At 38.3% G+C, this 23,471-nt stretch overlaps 1 protein-coding gene across 1 annotated transcript; it reads left to right on the top strand.

The window, feature by feature from the left end:
* The first annotated feature begins 558 nt into the window (after nucleotides 1-558).
* Nucleotides 559-23,386, top strand: LOC104603547 (uncharacterized). Its single transcript, XM_010267611.3, has 3 exons — nucleotides 559-872; nucleotides 22,787-22,894; nucleotides 23,015-23,386. Exons 1-3 carry the CDS (start codon nucleotides 810-812, stop codon nucleotides 23,237-23,239), a joined length of 396 nt encoding a protein of 131 aa, XP_010265913.1. The 5' UTR covers nucleotides 559-809; the 3' UTR covers nucleotides 23,240-23,386.
* The last annotated feature ends 85 nt before the right edge of the window (nucleotides 23,387-23,471 follow it).

Raw genomic sequence — 23,471 nt, 5'->3', positions numbered from 1 at the left:
CCTTTGTTATTGATTCCATTTCTCATTCCCATTTCTGTCTGAACCAAACAAACATTTCGATTTCAATTCCAAAGGATTTTGATTTCGATTCTGACCGTAAAACAAACGGTCTCTTAATATATATTAGATGTGTCAAAAACAACTATTTTTGTATAGGGTTCTGAATGGTGTCCAAAATCCAATTTTAAAATTGAGATTTGACATAATCAAATTGAATTAAGATAATTCAAAAATTATAATTGGTCAAATTTTATTAATGATGCTTAACTATTAAAATTGAATTCGGATGTGACCTAATTCAATTGGTTAAATATTCAAATCTGATTGATTATATAATTCACATAGACAATATATAAAATATTTAAGCATTTTCAGTAATTTATATATAACATTCAAACTTATATACTTTATATAAATAAAATATTTATAAGATATATATTAATTACCTAAAATAATTAATATGGTAAAATCGAATTGAGCAAGAATCTTTGAATATTTAATCGAATTCAAAACAAGCAAGAAGTTTGCCTGCTTCGAGAAAACAGGCTGGGCTGTACATGACAGTTGGCATGGTATGGGGTAAAATTGTAATTGCAATCAATATCTTTTCAATTAAAAGATGAACATAGCGTTAATGGGATAACGTGTCATGTGCAGGAAGATTTACAACAGCCTAAGCTCCTTTAAAACAGGAGAGGCTGTGTTTTCCAAACAGCCAACGTTACCTGACGTGAAGGAAAATATCCGCTGCTTAAAAACAAGAAAACCGCTGTTGTTCCGTAACACAAGGAATATCTCAGCAAGCAACCATGGCCGAAGAAGGAAGAGCAGACGCTCAGCTCTTTGGGCTTCTCTCCAATCTCCTTCAACAGGTACCTGGATCATTATGCATATCCTTCTATTTATTTTTCCTGTTTTTCTTTGCCTCTTCTAGTTGCAATTAGCGATTAGTCCTTTAGACCCTGAATTTTCCCCCAAAAATAACACTGACATTTTTCATTTCTGAGATGACCATTCCGGATCTCTCTCTCTCTCTCTCTCTCTCTCTCTCGTTTTGGGTATGTGGTTTGTGTGTTTAAATAGAAATTGAAGTGATGAGTTTTGCGTCAGAGCGGGGAGATCTACTTTTGTTATTTTTGGCAAAAGTTCTGTTCTGGGTATCCCAAACAAGATGCAGCCAGAGGTTTTTCAGAGGGAATTGAATGGTTCGACTACATTCAACGTTATATTTGTTTTTTTTTTTGGTAAATTCAGGAGAACGTTATATTTTCCTTGATTGTTGAATTGCTCGTTCGGACTTCATTTTGTCCTTGATTAGTCTTTTAGATTGTTGCTCCAAGAGATAAAGTCTGAAATCTATGCGTGCTTCTCTATATTAAATTAGATCTGTTAAGACTATATTGCTTTCATAATCGGGGTTAAAACTTAAATGCGGTGACATAACTACTGCAGAACCAAACCACGCATAGCCAGACACGTAATTGGGGGCATGGAATGGACTACTGGCAATCAATGGGATGCGGTTTCTTTTTAACTCTATTCATTCCAATGGACAATTAGGGAGTTCTGTAGGGATTGAGTAGGATCATGATTAATTCTCTGCTGGTTTGAGACGTCGAGAGTCTTGGGGTGGATGAAATGAATAACATGCTTTTTGAATATCCTTATCATTCTTGTTGTAGTGGCATTGTCTTAGATGGTGTTCATTTGGTCATACATTAGCATCATGGACCAATTTATTATGATATGGGGATGAGAATTGATGTTAGAATCTCTTAGTTCAAGTGAAGGCTGTATTGCTCCATAAAGAATACACAGTTAAAAATAAATGAGAAAACTAAGGCTGCATTTGGATAGAATGCTGCTCAGCAGAATCGCTATTCAAAGGATCTTTTTGAGTTGAAAATGATCCCTTTTTATCAATAAAGCACTAGGTTTTCTAAATCACTTCTGAAAATGACTTTGAACTGATAAAAGGAATTAGATATTGGAATTTCACATATCCAAACTCTTTTTTTTTTTTTTTGAAAGGTAAATGATAATTTTATTAATAAGGGAAGAGCAAGGGGGAGAGGTTCCTACCCAGGGTAATGAGGAGATAAAAGGGGAACTAAATCCCTGAAGAGATAGTCAGAGCATTACATGGCAAAATTATTGCCTCATACAATCTCCCCCCCCATTGTCTACAAAAATCAGCAAATATAAGACCTTTAAATTTCTACGATACAGTTGCCCAATGCACCAGAAGCCTCTCCATCTTTCCAAAAACCTCCTCAATTGAAGCTGATTTTTCCTGAAGGCTTAGTTTGGAAAGAGTACCAGATGCAAATATGTACAGTGCAAATACATACAAAATACAAGGCTTTGCACTCTACATATTTGTATTTGTACTCCTTCCAAACTGAGAAAGAGTACAGATACAAATATGTACAGTGCAAATAAATACAAAATACAAGGCTTTACACTTTACATATTTGTATTTGTACTCCTTCCAAACTGAGAAGGCTCAGTTTGGGAAGAATGCAAATAGAAGTATGCACAGTGAAAATACAAGATTTAGAAATACCATATGCAAGGTTTTGCACTGAACATTCCGCTGAAAGGACTGTCATTCTTCTCCCTCTATACACACCAACATAAGGCTATAGGAACCATATGCTAAAGGAACTTCCCCAGTTCCCCCTAGCACTGAAAGGGATTGCTTGCCAAGAGGCCACTAGGTTCACAATGCCTGGGGGAGTGGCCCACTGAACACCAAACAGAGACAACATGTGCCCTCACGCCTTATAGGTGAAACTGCAATGGATCAAAAGGTGATTTATAGACTCCTTAACTTCTTGACACAAGCAGCATCTGTATATAACTTACATCCCTTTGGATTTTAAGCTGTCAATGGTCGAAATTCTTCCTTTGAGGGTGGTCCATAAGAAGAAGATAGCCTTAGATGGAACTTTTTGCCCCCAAATCCAAAACCAGTGAACTCTCACTCCATCATCTGGACTCAGATTAAGAGCTAAAGATTTGACAGTGAAAGTTCCAGAATTGGTACCTTTCCACCACAAAGGATCCTGATTAGACAGCTGAAGTTGAATCTGATTTAAATTACCCAATAACAAAGCTACAGGGTCAAACAACAAGTTGTCCACATTTCTTTTCAACTGTGGGCTCCAAACTATTTGACCACCAATCACCTCATAGCAATCCTTAACAGTTGCAACTTGTCCTGAGCAATAGCAAAGATATGAGGAAAAACTAATTCCAGAGGTGCTTCACCATACCACTTGTCCTTCCAAAAGTAAATGCGCTCTCCATGTCCTAATTTGAAGGAGACCAAATAAACAATTAGCTCTCTATTTTTCATAATTCCTGACCACAGGCCCAAACCATAAGAGCTGTCAACGGGATTAGTTTCCCAGCCCAAGCCTGCCTCCCCATATTTTTTTGCAATTTAGCTTTCTCCTAGCCTGCCTCCCCATATTTTTAAAGGCTGAATACCAACACCTCCAAGCTTAAAAACTGTTTCTTAGAAATCCAAAAGTTCACTGGCATTGATTCTATGGAAGCATGCCAAACTCCACCTAAGTAACCTTTTCTAGATTATTGTAAGTTTAAAAACCATAAGTGAAAAATTAAACTAACTAGAATATATTGTGAAAAGTAATCATGTCAATCTCAATTTTACAAATATAAAGATTTATTCTCTTCTACAGTCCTGAACTAACCACTCTTTTTTTTTTTCTGATCAATAAATAAAAGAAGATCTAATTAAAGCCAAACTTGAAGAGTACAATGAGGTGGATTATTCTCCACCCCAAACAACAAATTCACAGCTTTGTCCAAAACATTTGATGTCTAACATCTCCTTGTTTATGTAGAATATCCGCCATCCCATTTTCTGGTCTTCTCATCCATTTAAAAGGAACAGTCAACTCCCTTATAATACTTTCAATTTCCCGAACTGTGTGCCTATAGATCCATGGGGTTTGGGTACTGCATATTGTCCAAGAAATGACCACCTGAGAATCCCCTTTCACATCCAAGTTGTGGAATCCAAATTGCTTAGCAAATTTTAATACATGTAGTAATCCAAATAGTTCTGTGAATGCATTTCCGTGCTCTAATGGTTCTGAATACAAAGCGGAACCTTTCCTTCTGAATCTCGAAATAGACCTCCTAACCCAGCCACAGCTTGATTATCAATAAAACTTCCATCAAAGTTAAGTTTTATAAAGTTGGTTGCTGGGGTTCTCCAGTCCATGATTGGTTCTTTCCTTTTCTTGGGTCGAAAGTTCGACTTCTTTCCAAGTTCTCAGAATGCCATTCAGTGAGAAAACTTGGAAGGCTTCTAGAGTCTTCATCCAGTGTGTGACTTTAATTTTTACTGTCTATGATTTCCACCTTTGGCCTACTCTTTTTGTTGAAAATTCTCCCATTTCTTTCTTTCCATACAATCCATATCATAGCCACCTTCATTGTTTTCCACAATAACCTTCTCCTTTTCTTTGGCTGTCTCAAGAAGTTTGGGTCAAAGAGACCCACCACATCCTAAGGTGGAGTCCCCATGCACCCAAAGAGAGAACAAAGATGCCCCCAAATACAAAGCAAAAAATGACAAGATAAAAAGATATGGTAAATAGTTTCACCATTGTCTTTACAGAGGATGCACATGTGAGGGGAAAGGCACTTATTTGGCCTTCTTTTATGCAGCACATCACAGGTGTTAATCTTTCACTAGGAATTTCACCCCCAAGTTAGTAGGCTATATTAAGGAATTAAAGAATGAAGAACAGGTAAAAAAGCCAACTAGAGAAATTGACTAAACCCTAGTCTCCTCTACATTTTGATCCAAAAAGATTGAATCGAGTCTGGCCAGTAGATGGATGAGAGATTCAATTTCACCACAAGCACATAGCTGATATCTCATGTAAAATTGATATTATTAATTATTTGTGCGAGCCATTGCTTGGTGCAATTGTAAAATCTTGGGTTGACAAATGTGAAAATGCATGTTTGGGTCTGAGAGCGGCGACTTTGTGCAATAGATGCCCAAGGTCAGGTCCATATTGAGTTCACCCCTCTCAAGATCCTGGATAATTGTGACCAGCATTGTGCAATGATTTTTTCCCCAGAAGTGGTATTGGTGAATAGGGATGAGTTGTATCAGGTTCCTGTCCAAGGGTGTAGGGTGTAGATGATCTTCTACATATTGGTTCATTCTTTATTGGGGGTTATTGCTTGCTCTTATCCTGGTAACTGATTCTTCTTGTACTTATCTTTTATCTAATTTGATAAGATTATGCATTGATCTGTTTCTGATTGGAAAAAATGGTAAATTACATATAGGTACCCTGTACTTTGGGGGTAGTGACACTTAAGGGCCTGAACTTTCAAGTGCGACATTTTAGTATCCTGAACTTTTAAAAATATACACTTAAGTCCAACTCTGTTAAAATTAACATTACAGTGAGGATAAAATTATAAAAATACTCATATTTGGATTTTCTTTTTTTTTTTTTTTAAATGCTCTTCATTGTTCCATTCAAATGCTTTTATTCTTTATTGAAAAGAAGTATAGAGATACAAATGGAAAAAAGAGTAAAATAAAAGTTCAGTGAGAAAAAGAGAATCTAAACATGGTCATATTTGTATTTTTGCTCTCATTGTAATGTTAGTTTTAACAGAGTTGGACTTAAGTATATATTTCTAAAAGTTCAGTGTGCTAAAATGTCCCACTTAAAAGTTCAGGCCCTTCTGTGTCACTACCCCCAAAGTACAAGGTACCTATTTGCATCTTACCCCAATAAAAAGATGGAAGGGTAGATGTGAAAGTAAAAATTGAGTAACATGAAGGTGAATCTTAATTCAAAATAATCTCTTAGAGTCTGTTTAATGTGATAAAGGTAATACAAATGCCGACATCGATTTCAATACAATTGGAATTGAAAGAGATTGCATAATGCTGAAGTAAAAAGACTATGGCTTAATTGATAAAAAAAAGAAGACTTTGGTTTAGACATTAACAGGAAAGCTTCCTACTAGTCTGGTATTTTAAGAATACCATCTTTGCTTCATGGATCTCCAACTGAAAATTGTTTTTTTCCAAGCTCTATGGCTGGTTCATTTGGATAGCAAAACTATTGTGCCAAATAATTTTTGGCAAACATCACAAGGCAAAAGGTGTTGGGATTTGGGAAATTTTGAGTTTTATCATGTATCAGAATCAGTTTGTAACCAGAATAATTTAGGAGCGAATAGAGAAGGAACAAAGGGAGAAAAGGAAGAACAGAAAAGAGCAATCAATGGGGGAGAAAAGTTGTCCCATCCTGTGGGTTCGTTGATATCATCATCTAAGCCTTGTTCCAAGACTCCTGGCTATATGGGGTTGGCTATGTAAATCATGTTCTGCCATTTTGTTCTTTTCAGTGCTATATCCAATGTTAAATATGCAACAATTACCAAACTGCACCTACTTAAGTAATATATTAGAATGAATTAGATGTTTTATGTTAGTTGTTACATAGGAGGTGAGGACCACAATAGTTATGTAAGTCCAAATTTTATTATGTTTTTGAGTGTTATATATGTTGTTTTATGTTTTGCCGCTCTATAAGGGCATAGTTGTCTTTGTACTGTTCTATTATTTTTAGTACAAATAATAAGTGAAGGGGCGGTTAGATTATTGCTCTCTTTTCTTTTCAACTTCTCTTCTTCTCCTTCTCTCTTCATTCTATCTTCAAGAAACTACTTTTCTTTCATATTTTTTAATTCAGCAGATTTCTACTTGGTATCAGAGCATCGGCCAGGGTTTCTTGAAGCATTCTCATGCAACTCTAGATCAGCCGACTGCATGAAGTAGTAAAGGGCTGATCGATCTGCTATAGATTGCCCAGTTCTTGGATTTTTTGGTGGGATCTAGTCATCAGGAAGGTGATCTACTGTTCAACATCAAAATCAAGAAGAACTGGAGTACGGGGAAGAGTCTCAGAAAAGTTGGACTCTTTGTTTTTGATCTGATCTTGGGCACCCAGGTATTGTTAGTTTTCTTTTGATTTTCTGAAGAGGGTGGTTTGGTTTTTGGAATTTTCTGAGCCTCCCGGAGTGATTAGTTCACTCTTCTCTCTGTTGGGAGGCATGAGGAGGAGAGAGATTTCCCTCCAGCTAGGGTTTTTTTCTTTCGGAAGGGTTGGTTTCTGTGTGTGATATTAAATTATTTTTTGAAGGTCTCCAATCTATTTTTTCTTACTGTTGAACTGTTTGAAGTAAGATGGAGAGTTGGAATATCGAGATGAAATCTACCGATACTGTGGGGCTGGGTGTTGGAGGTAGTAGTGATATTTTTGGATTTGAGATCATTACTACAGTAAAACTTGATGGTACAAATTATTTGGAGTGGGCACAATCAACTAAGATGGCTATTGGTGCCCATGGAAAATTAGGGTATTTCACTGGGGAGGAGAAGAAACCTGATACAAACTCTTCCCGATGGGTGCAGGAGAATTACATGGTAATGTCCTGGTTGTGTAATTCTATGTTACCTTATATTGCAAAAAATTTCGTATGGGCTAATACTGCTAAGGAGATTTGGGATGGAGTGACTGAAACCTACTCTCAGAAGCAAAATGAAATCAGAGTCTATTATTTAAGAAATCAGGTGATAAGTATGAAACAGGGAGAAAAACCTCTTGTTGTGTATTTCTCCATGCTGAAAACCCTATGGCAGGAAATAGATCACTTAGAAACTGTGGTATGGAAAAGTGTAAATGATGCAGCAACTTATCACAGACTGGTAGAGAGGAATAGGGTTTTTGAGTTTTTGGCAGGGTTGAACCCTTAATTTGACATTGCTAGGCAACATATTCTTTCTAGGGTGGGTGTGACACTTTCTTAGGCCTATGCCTTTGTCTCTGGAGAGGAGAATAGGAGGAATGTAATGCTGAGACAGCCTAGGATTGACCAGTTGGCTATGGTTGGTACAACAAAACCTAAGTCGAATGGAGATGGGTAGTGAAACTAGAAGGGAAGATAAGAAGGACTTGGTGTGTGATTATTGCAAGAAGCCTAAGCATACCAGGGACACTTGTTGAAAGCTTCATCCAAATCTTATGCTTGCTCGGATAAGAAACAAGAAGGGAAATGTAAATGTAGCCACTATAAGAGACTCTTCAGTCCCTTTTTCCCAAACTGATTGGGAATCCATTGCAGCAACAGTGATAACAGAATTGGAGAGGTTTGGACAGCTTATGAGTAAGAAAGGTTCACCTAGCTCTAGCTTTCCAGATGGACAGCAGAATGCAGGAGCCAACTACTCCACTTCCTTTGCACATACAGGTAGTTCATATGCAACTACAAATTTTGCATCCACTTCAGGTAAGGAGGGACCTCCTTGGATTATAGACTCAGGAGCATCTGAGCACATGACTAATGCCCCTACCATTTTCAGTTCTTAGCAGTTGTGCTCTGGTAGAGACCTCTACAACAGATGGTTTACATATGCCCATTGCTGGGAAGGGGACAGTTAGAGTGATCAATGATATAACTCTATCTTTTGTTTTACATGTCCTTAGACTTCATACCAACCTATTGTCTATTAGTTCTTTAACAAAAAATTTGAATTGTTCCGTGACCTTTCTTCCTAGTAATTGTGTTTTGCAGGATCTGGAGTCAAGGAAGATGATTTAGAGTGGTCGTGAGGTGAATGGAGTCTACTTTCTGGATGAGATTCTGAGACATCAAGGCCCTCATGTTAGCAACAGCAGTAGTTGTGGGTCAGAGTCAGTGAACCAGATTATACTTTGGCACAATCGCTTGGGACATCTTTCTTTTAGTTCTTTGAAATGCCTTTTCCCAAAGTTGTTTGAGTCTGTTTAGTTATCTACTTTGGGGTGTGAGAGTTGTCAGTTAGGAAAGCATTGTAGACAATCTTTTATACCAAGTAATAAAAGAAATACTTCTGCTTTTAATATTGTTCACACTGATGTATGGGGGCCATATCATATCCCTTCCATGGGAGGATTCTGTTACTTTCTCTTGTTTGTGGATGATTATACACAATATTCTTGGATATATTTGATGAGATCACGTGATGAGGTTCCTAACTTGGTATGACAGTTCCACCAGATGGTTCTTACACAATTTAGAGTGAGAACTAAGGCTTTTAGATCAGATAATGCCAGAGATTACTTTGAGAAGGACCTGACTACGTATCTCTTAGAACATGGTGTAGTTCATCAGAGCAGTTGTGCATATACACCACAACAGAATGGAGTTGCTGAGAGGAAAAAACAGACACATTGTGAAGGTGGCAAGGAGTCTTATGGTGTGTGTTTCAGTTCCTGTGTAGTTCTGGGGAGATGCAGTTCTTACAACCGTGCATTTGATTAACCGTGTTTCTTCACGGACTTTGGGGTTTAAGGTGCCGTTTAGTCTTCTTTTTCCAGATGGGGAGATATTTCATATACCTCTGAGGGTTTTTGGTTGTGCTTCCTTTGTTAACATTCTTGTCCCTCATCGTAAGAAATTGGATCCTAAGGCCAAGAAATGTGTTTTTCTTGGGTATGCTCAGAACCAAAAGGGGTATTGCTGTTATGACCCAGTGTCGAGGAGCAGATTTGTCACTATGGATGTTACCTTTTTTGAATCCACCTTTTTCTTCTCAAGTGGTTCTCCTCAGGGGGAGAGTTTTGGGGAGGAGAACTCACAATCTGTTCCTCTTCCTATTTCTTTGGTGCCTCCATCAGTTCAGCTAGAACCTCCATCAGTTCAGCCAACACCTGCACTTCCAGTTTCATTACCTGAGCCACTATGGGCAGCCTCACAGAAATATCAGTGCCGGCAGATGATGGTTGGCTCCACACATCCTCAACCCACACCACTCTCTGTCAGTCCTTCTGAAACTCCAGATTCGGCAGATACAGTTCCAGATTGTCCCTAACACCATTGTTGCAACTGATTCCACTGACCTTGATTGCACTTCGTAAGGGGAAGAGAAAGTGTATAGCCCATTGCATTTCACACCATCTTTCCTATAGTGCCTTATCACCCTCTTACCGTGCTTTTCTTTCTTCCTTGGATTCTGTGTCTATACCCAGGAATGTTACTGAGGCTCTCTCCAAACCTGAGTGGAAAACAACCATGCAAGATGAGATGGATGCTTTGGTCAAAAACCAAACTTGGGAAATAGTTGATCTCCCCCCAGACAAGGAGACAGTCGGATGTAGATGGGTATTCACAGTGAAGTATAAGGCTGACGGCAAGATAGAGAGGTGCAAGGCAAAGTTGGTAGCAAAAGGGTATACTCAGACCTATGGTGTTGATTATCTGGAAACCTTTGCACCAGTAGCTAAGATGAGTTCAGTTCGTATCCTTTTATCTTTAGCAGCCACCTATTCATGGCCCTTGTTCCAGTTTGATGTCAAAAATGCCTTCCTCAATGGTAATTTACAGGAGGAGGTATATATGGACATTCTAGCAGGCTTTTATGAAAATGTTGGTAAAGGAAAGGTGTGCAGACTCAAAAAATCTCTGTATGGATTGAAACAATCACCTAGGGCTTGGTTTGACAGGTTCAGAGGGGCACTCATCTGTTTTGGATATACACAGACACAATCTGATCACACTTTCTTTGCGAAAATGAGAGATGCTCTGGTGTCAATTCTGATTGTGTATGTGTATGATATAGTGGTGACAAGAAATGATCTGGAGGAGATTGATGATCTCAAAAAATCATTGCAACAAGAATTTGAGATCAAAGATCTTGGTGAGCTCAAATACTTCTTGGGGATTGAAGTTGCAAGATCCAAGCATGGGATCTTCATTTCACAGAAAAAGTATGTACTTGACCTACTACGGGAGACTGGGAAGTTGGGGACCAAACTAGCAGACACTCCTATTGATCCAAATCACAGAATTAATGGTGTGGATGGTGAGTTGGTAAAGGATGTGGGGAGATATCAAAGAATGGTGGGCCGACTGCTGTATTTGTGTATGACACGACTAGATATTTCTCATGCTGTCAGTGTTGTGAGTTTGTACATGCATGCACCTCGGGTTCAACACTGGGAAGCTATTGAGAGAATACTTGCATATCTAAAAAAGCACCCTGGCAGAGGCATTCTTTTCTCAAATCATGAGAATCTGAAGCTAGAATCCTATACAAATGCAAACTGGACAGGATGCTTAGATGACAGGAGGTATACATCAAGAGTGTGTACCTTTGTAGGTGGAAACTTGATCTCCTAGAAGAGTAAGAAGCAAGCGGTTGTGGCAAGGTCAAGTGTAGAGGCTGAGTATAGATCCATGGCTCATGGCGTCTCAGAACTTCTTTGAGTTGGATCTCTTTTGAGTGAGATTGGGGTGAAAGCAGAGGAACCTATGATGTTATACTGTGGCAATCAGGCTACAATCAATATTGCCCACAATCCAATTCAGCATGATAGGACAAAACACATTGAAGTTTATAGACACTTTATAAGAGAAAGGGTAACAACCGGAGAAGTTTGTTTGCCTTATGTCTCTTCAGAGTTGCAGCTGGTTGATGTTCTCACTAAAGGAATGGCAAAGAACAAGCTTGAACATGATCTACTCAAGTAGAGAATGTGTGACATTTACTCCCAACTTGAGGGGGAGTGTTGAAGATTAATCAGTTTTATGATGTTTTTCTGAGTAGATTTTTTATGTTAGTTGTTAGATATGAGGTGGAGACCACAATAGTTATGTGAGTCCAAATTTTATTATGTTTTTCAGTGTTATATATGCTATTTTATGTTTTGCCGCCGCCCTATAAGGGCATAGTTGTCTTTGTACTGTTCTATTATTTTTAGTAGAAATAATAAGTGAAGGGGGTGACCAGATTATTGCTCTCTTTCTTTTCAACTTCTCTTCTTCTCTTCTTCTCATTCTCTCTTCAAGAAACTACTTTTCTTTCAAAATTTTTAATTTAGCAAATTTCTACTAAAAATATATTAGATTTAGACCTGTTCATGGGCTGGGCTCGGGCTTGCCTTTTGCCAAAATTTGAATGGGCCTGGCCCAAAGCCCGAGCCAAAATAGCATTAAGCCAAGCCCGAAGCCCGGCCCATGAACAGGTCTAATTGGAATGGACTCTAATACCCTTATTAGCATATAAGAAAATTCTTAAATACCTCCAAACCTACTAAAATAAACTTCTAACAAGTTTAATAACTTTGGGTCCACAAGAATTGTCAAGAAAATATTTATTGAAAAAAAAAATATTTAGAGGGGTGGAAGAACTAAAGGCTATAATTCATATTAGGGTTGTACAGTGGCTGAAATCTTTGGAACTATTCACAGATTACACGGTGGATGACATGTTGAGGAAGTGGGGTGAAATAGCAAAATGCACACAGACCAAGTCAGTAATGAGCGTGTCTTGGACCCCTCCACCTGCTGGATTCATGAAATTAAACTTCGATGGGAGTAGTAGGGGAACCCTAGATAATCAGGGATTAGGGGTGTCTTTAGGGATGAGAATGGGGTCATTTTTGCCATGTTCTCAGGTCCAATTGGGGTGGGTGACTCCCTTAGAGCTAAGATCTTTGCAGTTATGGAAGGAGGTGGTGATAGGGTGGTTGAATGCAGACAACAATGGTTTATGAAAGTACAACAATCAGAGGAGGAAATTTAAGTGGTTGGTGCGGGAGATGGAAGTTAAGATGTGCTGGGTTAAAAGAGCAGCCAATTCTCTAGCTGATGGTTTAGCTAAACAAGGGGCAGAAAGGGATTCAATGTTTTGGGTTAAGTTGTAACTTTATTGTCTCTTCCTATTCCTTGTTTTTCTTGAAGGCCTTTGTTGTACTTGGAAGATAAGTGTGTTTGTCTTCTTTTTATAACTTTTTTGGTGAATTAATGAAATTGTTATTGATAAAAAAATATTTATTGAAAAAAAATTGTCAAGAAAATCAAAACAACAGATACTTTTGAGTGAAGTTCAATACATTTAGCTCAAGAAACCTATCGAGGCCATATAGCCTAAAGCAGCCTTAGAATCTGTTAAGAAGCAACAAAAAAGAACTGATTGTTTATGTATTAGCATTTAGTTGGGAATAGATATTTTAAATAAATAAGGCCCAAAGCAATTGCCGAAAGTCCAAAAACTTAAATTACTTACTGATACTAAATGTATTAGATCAAAAGATAAAATATTTTGAGCAAGACCTGTGATTAGAGTGCTTTCTTTCATTATTAGGAAAAAAACAACTCCCTACTTGCTTATGGTGGACTGGATGAAGATGAGAGATATGAAGATGGCTAACTTGTCTGAGGTGTGCAAAACCAAGGAAAAATGTTGTTCTCACCTATTTTCTCTTAGCAATATTAGTAGTTGATATTTAACTGATTCTATTCACCTTTCTGATGGATTTGGTGTGCCCACTGAACTGTTTTGGGTTGATGTTGTCTTTGCCTTCTTTTCATTTGGGCTATGCAGTTCAGTTGCATTGGGGAATGAGTTTGTTATTTAATGGGGTCTTTGGATAGATTAAAATAGAAAGGTTCTTGAAGGTGAGGGTAGATTGATGGAAAGGGCTTTCTGGATCTTGGATCTTTGCTTATTCTAACAAAAGTTGAGGGGTTTAGGGTAGATTGTGGTAGGAATTGGGATGGTATTTTTGGGCGGGGTGGGGGTGAAACTTTGTAAAGAAAAAAACAGGTATTTTTACTTATAAAGAAAAAAAAAAGAAAATAAACAACTAAGCTGACCAATCTTCCTCCCCCCCCACCCAAAAAAAAAAAATCACTAGAAGGAAATGGCTATGAAGGTTTGAGGTTCGTAGTGCCATGTTTGTTATCAAAAGACTAAAGGTTGGTTGTTTGAGAAACAAAAGATTGCTAAATCTTAAATCTTTCTTTTTTTTTTTTTAATTTCTTGAAATTTAAGAATGTCCAAGAATGACAAGGACATGAAAGGCCCCAAACTCAACATTTTTTCAATTGAATCCCAAAGTCAGCAACTTCACTCCTAGGTGTTCTTGGGGAGTGGGGGGTTAGAAGTGGTAGTTGGTATTTGGGTTCATTCCTTCTAGCTCTATGGTAGTTTAGTCCTTAAAATTATCGTTCTTTCTCTTCTTTAACAATTTATCTTTCTTCACTCTTCTAATTCTTTTAAATAATTTTGTTATGGAGAAGAAGAACGATGGGCATCAGGAAAGGAATTAGTGCCAGATAATATGGTATTGGATCACTTATTAAAAAAAAGACATTGGATTAGACATATGGGCTACATCAATACTCACAATGTCAATTCTATGGGTTCAATTATGAAATTTTGGTAGGGTTTCATTGAACAAACTAGTTCTTGAAACTGGTCTATCAAATATTGGTTTGGCTTTATGCTGGCAAGGTGATTGTTGAGATATTGTGTTTATTAGGTGATTGATGGAAAAGTTAAGAGAGAAGAGAAAACACTTCACATGATTTATTGACTTGGAGAATGCATAAGCTAGTTACCTAGGATCAAGAGGCTGGTGGTGGAAGGAGACATTTATGTATTCAATGAGTGGATGAGACATCACTTTGGTGGGCCATGGAAGTTGATGAACTTCATTAGAGGCTAGAGCTTTTGTTTTTCTTCTGATACCTTGTTCACATGGACACATAACATGGCCAATTTTATAGCTGATGGAACTTGCTAGAGAAGGTACTTGGAAGAGGGGCCAGTTCCAGTAGGGATGCAAATGGATCGGATCGGATTCGAATCAGGTTGTATTCGAATCCAATCCGACACTGTTCATGTTGGATCCGATCGGATCTGAAGACCCAATCGGATTTGGTAGGACTCAATTTGAATTTGAATCCTATTGGTAAGTTGGATCTTCGGATCTTATCCGATCCAACTTGTTTTCTTTAAAAATTAATAAATTATTAAAAGAAAAATAAAACATACTAATTTAAATAAAGTAAATAATTTTTAATTATTTTCATCATATATATACATGTTTTTTATAAAAAATAAATGATATAACAAATTAATAAAAATATATATTTATAAATAAATAACATATATATGTATTATATATATAAATATATAATATATATTGGATTGGATAGGGGGTGGGTGGGTGGGTGATCCGAATCCGATCCGATTTCTGATCAGATCCTCTTATTCGACCTGATCCGATTTGAAGATCCAAAGAGGGGTGATCCGAACTCAACCAAATAGGATCAGATTGGATCATGATCTGATCCATTTGCACCCCTAAGTTCCAGGGATTATACTCTTCTGTAGGGGTGGATTTGAACCGGGTCGAGCCGAATACTTGGCAATTTGAGTGTGGCTTGTCAAAACAATGCTAGGCTCGAGCTCGATTCGAGCTAGAGACTTGAGCTCGAATTTGGCTTGGCTCAAAAGCTAGCAAGTTCGAGCTCATCTCAGCTCGAGCTTGATTGCAAGCCAAGCTTCCTATAAAAATAAAAATTATACATATAAAAAATAATATTTTTATTTTATACACAAAAAATTAAGAATTATAAAAATTATTTTATCATACATATAAAATATAAAAATATTATATATAATAGTTATTATTTTACATAAAAATAAAAATATTATATTTATAAAATATTATTATATATTACAATAAAAATTATATATGTGTGTGTATCTATCTATCTATCTATCTATCTATCTATCTATCTATATATATATATATATATATATGTATGTATATATATGTGTGTATATATATGTATACACACACACACACACACACACATATATATATATATATATATATATATATATATCGCGAGCCTCATGATCCGAGCTTCACTAGGCTCAAGCTCAACTTGATTAGCAAACGGGCCTATATATCGGGCTCGAGCTTGGCTCGAAGCTCGATTTAAACCAAGCTGAATTGAGCTTTTCACAAGCCAAGCTCGAATAGCTCATGAAAAGCTCGATTCGTTTCCACCCCTACTCATTTGTCGTAATTGAGCATGGGGTCCTTTTTTTTCCTTTTTATTTTTCCAACTGAGGGAGATAGAAGAGAATTTCTAGTTGTTGTAGGTTTGCACTGGCCATTGATATGGAGCCCTAACGTATGGGCCTTTAGAAAAGGAAGTCAGGCCATGTACATGGTTTGTTAATGACATAGCCTTAATAACAGGAGATGCTCTAGATTCAAAAGATCTCAAGATAAGTGAGTCTAGGACACTAATGTAAAATGTGATTGTAGTGAAAAGTGAAAACATGAGCATGACAGGAGGTTGAGATACCAAAATGACCATTTTTGTACTTAAGATTCGAATTATAGGTGTTGAGATAGAAGAGTGAACTGTTTGGATGTTGTTTAAGGTAACCTTTTCTGTATTTAGTTTCAACCTATAGAGGTTGAGATGGAAAAGTGAAATGTCTGGAAGTTGTTCCAAGTGGTATTTGCCAATAGAAGAGTGAACTGTTTGGATGTTGTTTAAGGTAACCCTTTTCTGTATTTGGTTTCAACCTATAGAGGTTGAGATGGAAAGGTGAAATGTCTGGAAGTTGTTCCAAGTGGTATTTGCCAATAGAATTTGAGTAGGGTGGTGAAGTGAAGATGTGCTTCCAAAGGTATTTGTTGAGTGGTCCGGTTTGTTTTTTATTTAATTAGGAAGTTGTTGGGCCTTAGGCCCATTAGTTTATGTTTTTTTAAGTTGTGATTGTTCAGCTTTTAGTAGCCGCCCTACTAAGGGCATCCTTGTAATATCTCATCTTTAAGTTAAATATAAATATAATGAGAGGTAGGCGGCTAGGGTTAATTTCACAATCCTGGTTGACCTCCTACTCTTTTCTTCTTCTCCTTCCTTCTCTATTGCTGAAATCTTCATTTTCCCCCTCTTTCCTTTCACAAGAAACTTGACTAAATCAGCAATTAGTGATTTCTACTTGGTATCAGAGCAGGCCGAAGGTTCTTGAAGTTGTTATCTCATGCAGCCCTAGATCGGCTGACTGCATGGTGATTTAAGAGGCTGATCGAAGCTCTCAGGTAAGCCCAGTTTTTGGATTTTTTGATGGATCTGTGTGCCATGTAGCTGATCTAGGGTTTCTCATCAAAATCAGTAAAAATTGGAGAAAGGGGAAGAGTCTCGTTTTTGTTGGACTCTTCATTTTTGACCTATGAAGTGGCGCCCTAATCTTTTAGGATTCCTTGGAGTTTTTTGTAAGGGGTGATTCAAGTCCTGCCTGGTTTGGAGGCTTCTAGAGAGGACGGCTGCCTCTTCTCTCTCTTCTCCCATCCCACAGAAAAGGAATCTTTTGTGGGAAGAAAGTCCAGGACACCAGGAAGGTGTTGTTGGTTCCAAAAGGTGTTTTGTTTGATCTTGCTGCAAATTTTAGTTATTTTCTTTACCATTTTTGAGAAGCATGGAGGGCCACGGAGTTGAAAATAAGCCCAGGAGTGAAATGGGACCAGTGGGAGGAGGTGCTGGAGACCCCTTTGGGGTTGGGACCATTACTACAGTTAGGTTGGATGGTGCAAATTACTTGGAATGGTCACAATCTGCAAAGATGGCCATTGGTGCTCGTGGGAAATTAGGGTATATCACTGGTGAAGAGGTGAAACCCGAAACTAGCAACTCCCGGTGGGTACAGGAGAATTATATGGTGATGACTTGGTTGTGTAATTCCAAGTTGCCACATATAAGTACAATCTTTTTATGGGCAAATACAACTAAGGAGATATGGAATGGGGTTGCAGAAACCTATTCTTTCCAGGGACAGTGTCACTCTCTCCCAAGCATATGCCTTTGTGTCAGGGGAGGAGTGCAGGAGGGATGTGATGATGAAAAACCTTATTTCTGATCAGTCTGCCATGGTAAGTGCTGTGAAACCTAAACAAAGTGGCAGTGAAATCAAGAAGGAAGATAAAAGGGAAATGCGCACATGGCAGTTACTGGTGACACTCCGGCCCCTCCTACTACAACTGCTCTGGAGTCTGTTGCAGCTGCTGCAGTAAGGGCCGAACTTGAGAGGTATGGGCTACTTCTGAACCAGCGAGATACAGCCAGTTCCAGTTCAGCCGCAAGCGGACAGCAAGGTACAGGTGGCACTGGTGGAGTCCACTTTACCTCCTTTGCTCACACAGGTAGTTCACACGTCACTGCAAATTATGTTTCCACTTCAGGTAAGGAGAGACCTCCTTGGATTATAGATTGTGGAGCCTCAGAGCACATGACCCATAGCTCCACTATTTTTTCTTCTTACCAGTTCTGTTCTGGCAGAGATAGGGTCTCCACAGCTGATGGATCCCATGTTCCTATTGCTGGGAAGGGATCTGTCAAGATTAGTGATTCTATTTGTCTACCCTCTGTCTTTCATGTTCCCAGATTGAACACTAATTTGTTATCTATTAGTAGTTTGACTAAGAACCTGAACTGCTCAGTAATTTTTTCTCCTGGTCGTTGTATTTTGCAGGATTTGGATTCAAAGAGGACGATTGGGAGTGGTCGTGAAGTGAATGGAATCTACCTCCTGGATGTATTTCCTCCTCATCAGAGTCATCATGTCAGTAGGGATAATTTGTGAGTCAAATTATGCTTTGGCATAATCGTTTGGGTCATTTACCTTTTTCTTTTTGAGTTTTTTGTTTCCAAAACTTTTTGAGTCTATTAGTCTATCAAGTCTGGAGTGTGAAAGTTGTCAACTTGGAAAGCATTGTAGACATTCATTTAAACCTAGTAATAAAAGATGTTCTTCTTCTTTTGATGTTATTCATTCGGATGTGTGGGGCCCTTACCATGTTCCTTCTATGGGAGGCTATCACTATTTTCTCTTATTTGTGGATGATTTCTCACGATACTCTTGGATTTACCTGATGAAATCCCACGATGAGGTACCATCCTTGGTGAGGCAATTTCATCAGATGGTACTAACACAGTTTGGAACAAGAATAAAGGTGTTCAGATCTGACAATGCCAGGGAATATTTTGAAAGACACCTTGCCTCATATCTGTTAGAATATGGTGTTGTCCATCAGAGCAGTTGCCCCTACAGTCCACAGCAAAATGGTATTGCAAAAAGGAAGAACAGACACATTGTTGAGACTGCAAGAAGCATGACGATCACATCTACAATTCTGGTTCGGTTTTGGGGTGATGCAGTTCTCATAGCAGTATATCTGATTAACAGCGTGCCCTCTCGTATACTTGGATTCAGCACCCCATGCAGTCTTCTTTTTCCTCAGGGGGAGATGTTTCATATTCCTCTCATGGTGTTTGGGTGTGTCTGCTTTGCACATATCCTTGGTCCTCATTGCTCGAAGCTTGATCCCAAGGCAAAGAAGTGTGTCTTCCTTGGATATGCAGAGAATCAGAAAGGGTACTGCTGCTATGATCCAGTCTCTAGGAGCTGATATGTTACCATGGATGTCACCTTTTTTGAATCCACGTACTTCTTCTCAAAGAATCCTTCTCAGGGGGAGTGTTTTGGGGAAGTGAGTCAGCAATCTATTCCTCACCCAGTTCTAGTCCCTGTGTCTACTCCTGTGCTTGACTACCACCCTATGACACCTACCTTGCCACCTCCTTTGCGTTTTGTTTCTCAGCATTACTCACGACAGAGACTTCACAAGGCAGTTGATTCCACTACAGCAGAACTCACACCACTTCCTGTCGATTCCTTGGAGACTCCAGATTCGGCTGACATGGATTCAGGTATTCCTCTTGATCTCCCTATTGCTCTCAGAAAAGGGAAGAGAAAGTGTATTGCTCATTGTATTTCACAGTACTTATCCTATAGTGGACTTTCTCCTTCCTACCGTGTTTTTTTCTCCTCTCTTGATTCAGTGTCTATACCCAAGGGTGTTAGTGTGGCTCTTTCCAAACCTGAGTGAAAGACAGTTATGCAGGAAGAGATGGAAGCTTTGATTAAGAATCAGACATGGGACTTTGTGGACCTATCAGAAGACAAAGAAACAGTTGGATGTAGATGGGTTTACACAGTAAAATATAAAGTAGATGGAAGTATAGAAAGGTACAAGGCAAGACTTGTTGCAAAAGGGTACACACAGACCTATGGCATTGATTACTTAGAGACCTTTGCGCCAATTGCAAAGATGACCTCCGTTCGGATACTTCTTTCTCTTGCTACCTCATACTCTTGGCCCTTGTTTCAACTTGATGTGAAGAATGCTTTCCTAAATGGGGATCTACAAGAAGAAGTGTATATGGATCTTCCTTCTTGTTTTTACAATGATACTGAAAAGGGAAAGGTATGCAGGCTTAAGAAGTTACTCTATGGCTTGAAACAATCTCCCAGAGCATAGTTTGACAGATTCAGAAAGGTCTTGATTGCTTTTGTCTACACTCAGACTCAATCCGATCACACTTTGTTTGTAAAGCGCATGGGATCTTTGGTGTCAGTCCTAATTGTTTATGTGGATGATATTGTTGTCACCGGGAATGATCTGAGTGAGATTGATAGTCTGAAAAGGAACCTACATAAAGAATTTGAAATTAAGGATCTTGGAGAACTGAGATACTTCTTAGGCATTGAAGTTGCAAGATCGAAACATGGAATTTTTATCTCTCAAATGAAGTGTCTTGGACCTTCTTCAAGAGACAGGGAAGCTTGGAACAAAGGCAATCAGCACCCCTATTGATCAGAACCACAAAATCAATGCATCAGAAGGTGAACCAGTAAAGGACATTGGGAGATATCAGAGACTTGTGGGTCGGCTGCTATACTTGTGTATGACAAGACCAGACATCTCCTATGCAGTGAGTGTAGTAAGTCAATACATGCATGTTCCACGAGTCCAGCATTGGGAGGCAGTTGACAGGATTCTTGCTTATCTGAAGGGACACCCGGCCAGAGGCATATTGTTTACTGATCATGAACAGTTGAAACTAGAGGCTTATACAGATGCAGATTGGGCAAGGTGCCTTGATGACAGGAGATCAACTTCAGGAGTGTGCACCCTAGTTGGGGGTAACCTAGTCTCATGGAAGAGTAAGAAACAAACAGTGGTGGCAAGATCAAGTGCTGAAGCCGAATACAGAGCTATGGCACATGGAGTTTCAGAACTTCTCTGGATCCGTTCTCTGTTAGAAGAAATTGGTGTACAGGCAGAAGAACCCATGATGCTATACTATGATAACCAGACAGCAATTAACATTGCCCATAACCCAGTCCAGCATGACCAAACTAAGCACATTGAAGTGGATAGACATTTTATCAGAGAAAGGGTAACTTCTGGAAAAGTTTGTCTTCCATACATTGCTTCTGATCTGCAGCTCGCTGGTGTTCTCACAAAAGGTGTTGCAAAGAACAAGCTAGAGCATGATCTACGCAAGTTGGGAATGTGTGACATTTACTCCCAACTTGAGGGGGAGTGTTGAGTGGTCCGGTTTGTTTTTTATTTAGTTAGGAAGTTGTTGGGCTTTAGGTCCATTAGTTTATGTTTTTTTTTAAGTTGTGACTGTTTAGCTTTTAGTAGCCGCCCTACTAAGGGCATCCTTGTAATATCTCATCTTTAAGTTAAATATAAATATAATGAGAGGTAGGCGGCTAGGGTTAATTTCACAATCCTGGTTGACCTCCTACTCTTTTCTTCTTCTCCTTCATTCTCTACTGCTGAAATCTTCATTTTCCCCCTCTTTCCTTTCACAAGAAACTTGACTGAATCAGCAATTAGTGATTTCTACTGTATTATATGGTAGATGATATATGTATACGGTATACCATCAGATAAAGGGAAAATCAAAGGTGCCAGCAGACAACTATAGGACAAGCCATGCTCCATGAGATAAACTGATGGAATTCAAAAGCTACATGCTTGTACAGTGAACATAGTTGATACGAGGACATATGGACAAATGGAAAGGCTAGAAAATGCAAAACTAAAGAAAGTCTATTTATAGAAAATAAATTAGTTGTAGTAGGTGATACCATCAGACATTTGATGAAGTCTATTTATCAAAGACCAAACAAAGCACCAACTTACTGCTGCTTGTAGGTTCCTAGAAGATGAGTTGTTGCAAAACAGGTATGGGCTAATCTAGTGTAAAAACTTGAAGACCTCTATAGATTTTACAAATGATTTGGCTGTAGACAGATCAGAATGTGTGGGCAAGGTTTGTCTGTCCAAGGGAGGTAACTGGTTCAAGTATTAATTGAGTTGAGTTTACATGAGTGAAAATTTTACTTGCAATATACCAAAGGTGCTTATGGTTGGTGTAAAGGGGATTTGTCCTAATCCTTCTGATGTCACAAAATTTGAAGCCTGAGATGGTCCAACAAAAATTATTTTACCGATAATGCATTTATTAGTGTTTCTGTTGATGGAAACATACAGACTGCCCATGTGGTAATATGGATTACTTATGAAAATAACAAATGAATGAATATTAGGCTTGACAACCTAGAAAATGCAATTTATTTTTCATTCCCCACCAAATATTGATATAAGATTTCATTTTTGATCTGCTTTTTGATGAGTTGGGGAGTCTGATAGGAGAACATAGATAACCACGTTTTTTCCTTGGAGGATGCTTTTTTCATAATACAAGTCCTTATGAATAATTCCTACACTTTTTTTGGACTCTTCATATTTGGAAGCTTCTCTGTGGATCATGCAGATAGTTCCAGCTCATATACTTGAGTATGGTGCATGTATTTGCCATTCTCATGGGGTAGCATATTCCTCATCCAATCATGTAAATTTTTACCAATAAAAAATCATGTAAATGTTGTGATTGCTATGCTGTAGTAGACCAGCATTGCCCCTTTTCTTGTTTTGATGATGGGCATGCTCTGATGCTCAATATGACTGTCTCTAATGGATATTTGTTTGTGTAGGTAGAAACATTAACTAATCAAGAAGAAGTGGAATTACGTGCTAAAATTGAAGCACTTGGGTTAGAGGTTACCAAAGTGCCACCAAAGCCATCGGTGCATCTTGACGAGGTACTTCTAAGGTTCATCTAGAGCCATTTAATCTACTGAAGTGTTTATCTTATTCCTTCCAATCTGAAAGATGAGTATCTTCACATAGCAGGTTTCTTCTTGTTGAATTCATTATTTTAGATGCAAATAGCAAAGGAGCTGGACAAATTGTCGGAAAAGTTAGATGATCTAGACGAGAAGATATCCTCAACCATGGCTTCAGACCCACAGGTGCAGTCTCTTTTGAGTAGCACTGCTGATGTATGGATGCCAGTCATTACAGCTTCTTCTGATGAAAGGCGAAATTTTACAGCACCCACTGGAGATGGTAATAATGGAAAGGAGGAGAAAAATCCTGATTCCTGAGTGATTTTTATGCACTCCTTGTGTATTCTCTAAATAAAACTATTTATTTTCTCCCCAATGTAATTTATTTCAACTCTCAAGAGTCAAGAAAGGAAAAAAAGGATGCTTTGTTTTAATCAAGAATTAAAGTATTATATTTTCCAGCAACTTTTGTATATATCTTCCATGTTCATTTGTCGCAACAGTATTGTTCTCAACTGATGAGAGGAATAATTATGCAGATGAACTTTAA

The sequence above is a fragment of the Nelumbo nucifera genome, chromosome 2 (genome assembly GCF_055504915.1).
Source record: "Nelumbo nucifera cultivar China Antique chromosome 2, China Antique-T2T, whole genome shotgun sequence".
Classification (NCBI taxonomy): Eukaryota; Viridiplantae; Streptophyta; class Magnoliopsida; order Proteales; family Nelumbonaceae; genus Nelumbo; species Nelumbo nucifera.
This window is presented reverse-complemented; position numbering and strand designations above follow the sequence as displayed.

What these genes read in the sequence shown, in the direction of transcription:
- LOC104603547 (XM_010267611.3), top strand. Translation starts at nt 810, where the DNA reads ATGGCCGAAGAAGGAAGAGCAGACGCTCAGCTCTTTGGGCTTCTCTCC. An exon ending in TCTCCAATCTCCTTCAACAG is followed by an intron (nt 873 to 22,786) that starts GTACCTGGATCA and finishes TTGTTTGTGTAG; the next exon opens with GTAGAAACATTAACTAATCA. An exon ending in CATCGGTGCATCTTGACGAG is followed by an intron (nt 22,895 to 23,014) that starts GTACTTCTAAGG and finishes TCATTATTTTAG; the next exon opens with ATGCAAATAGCAAAGGAGCT.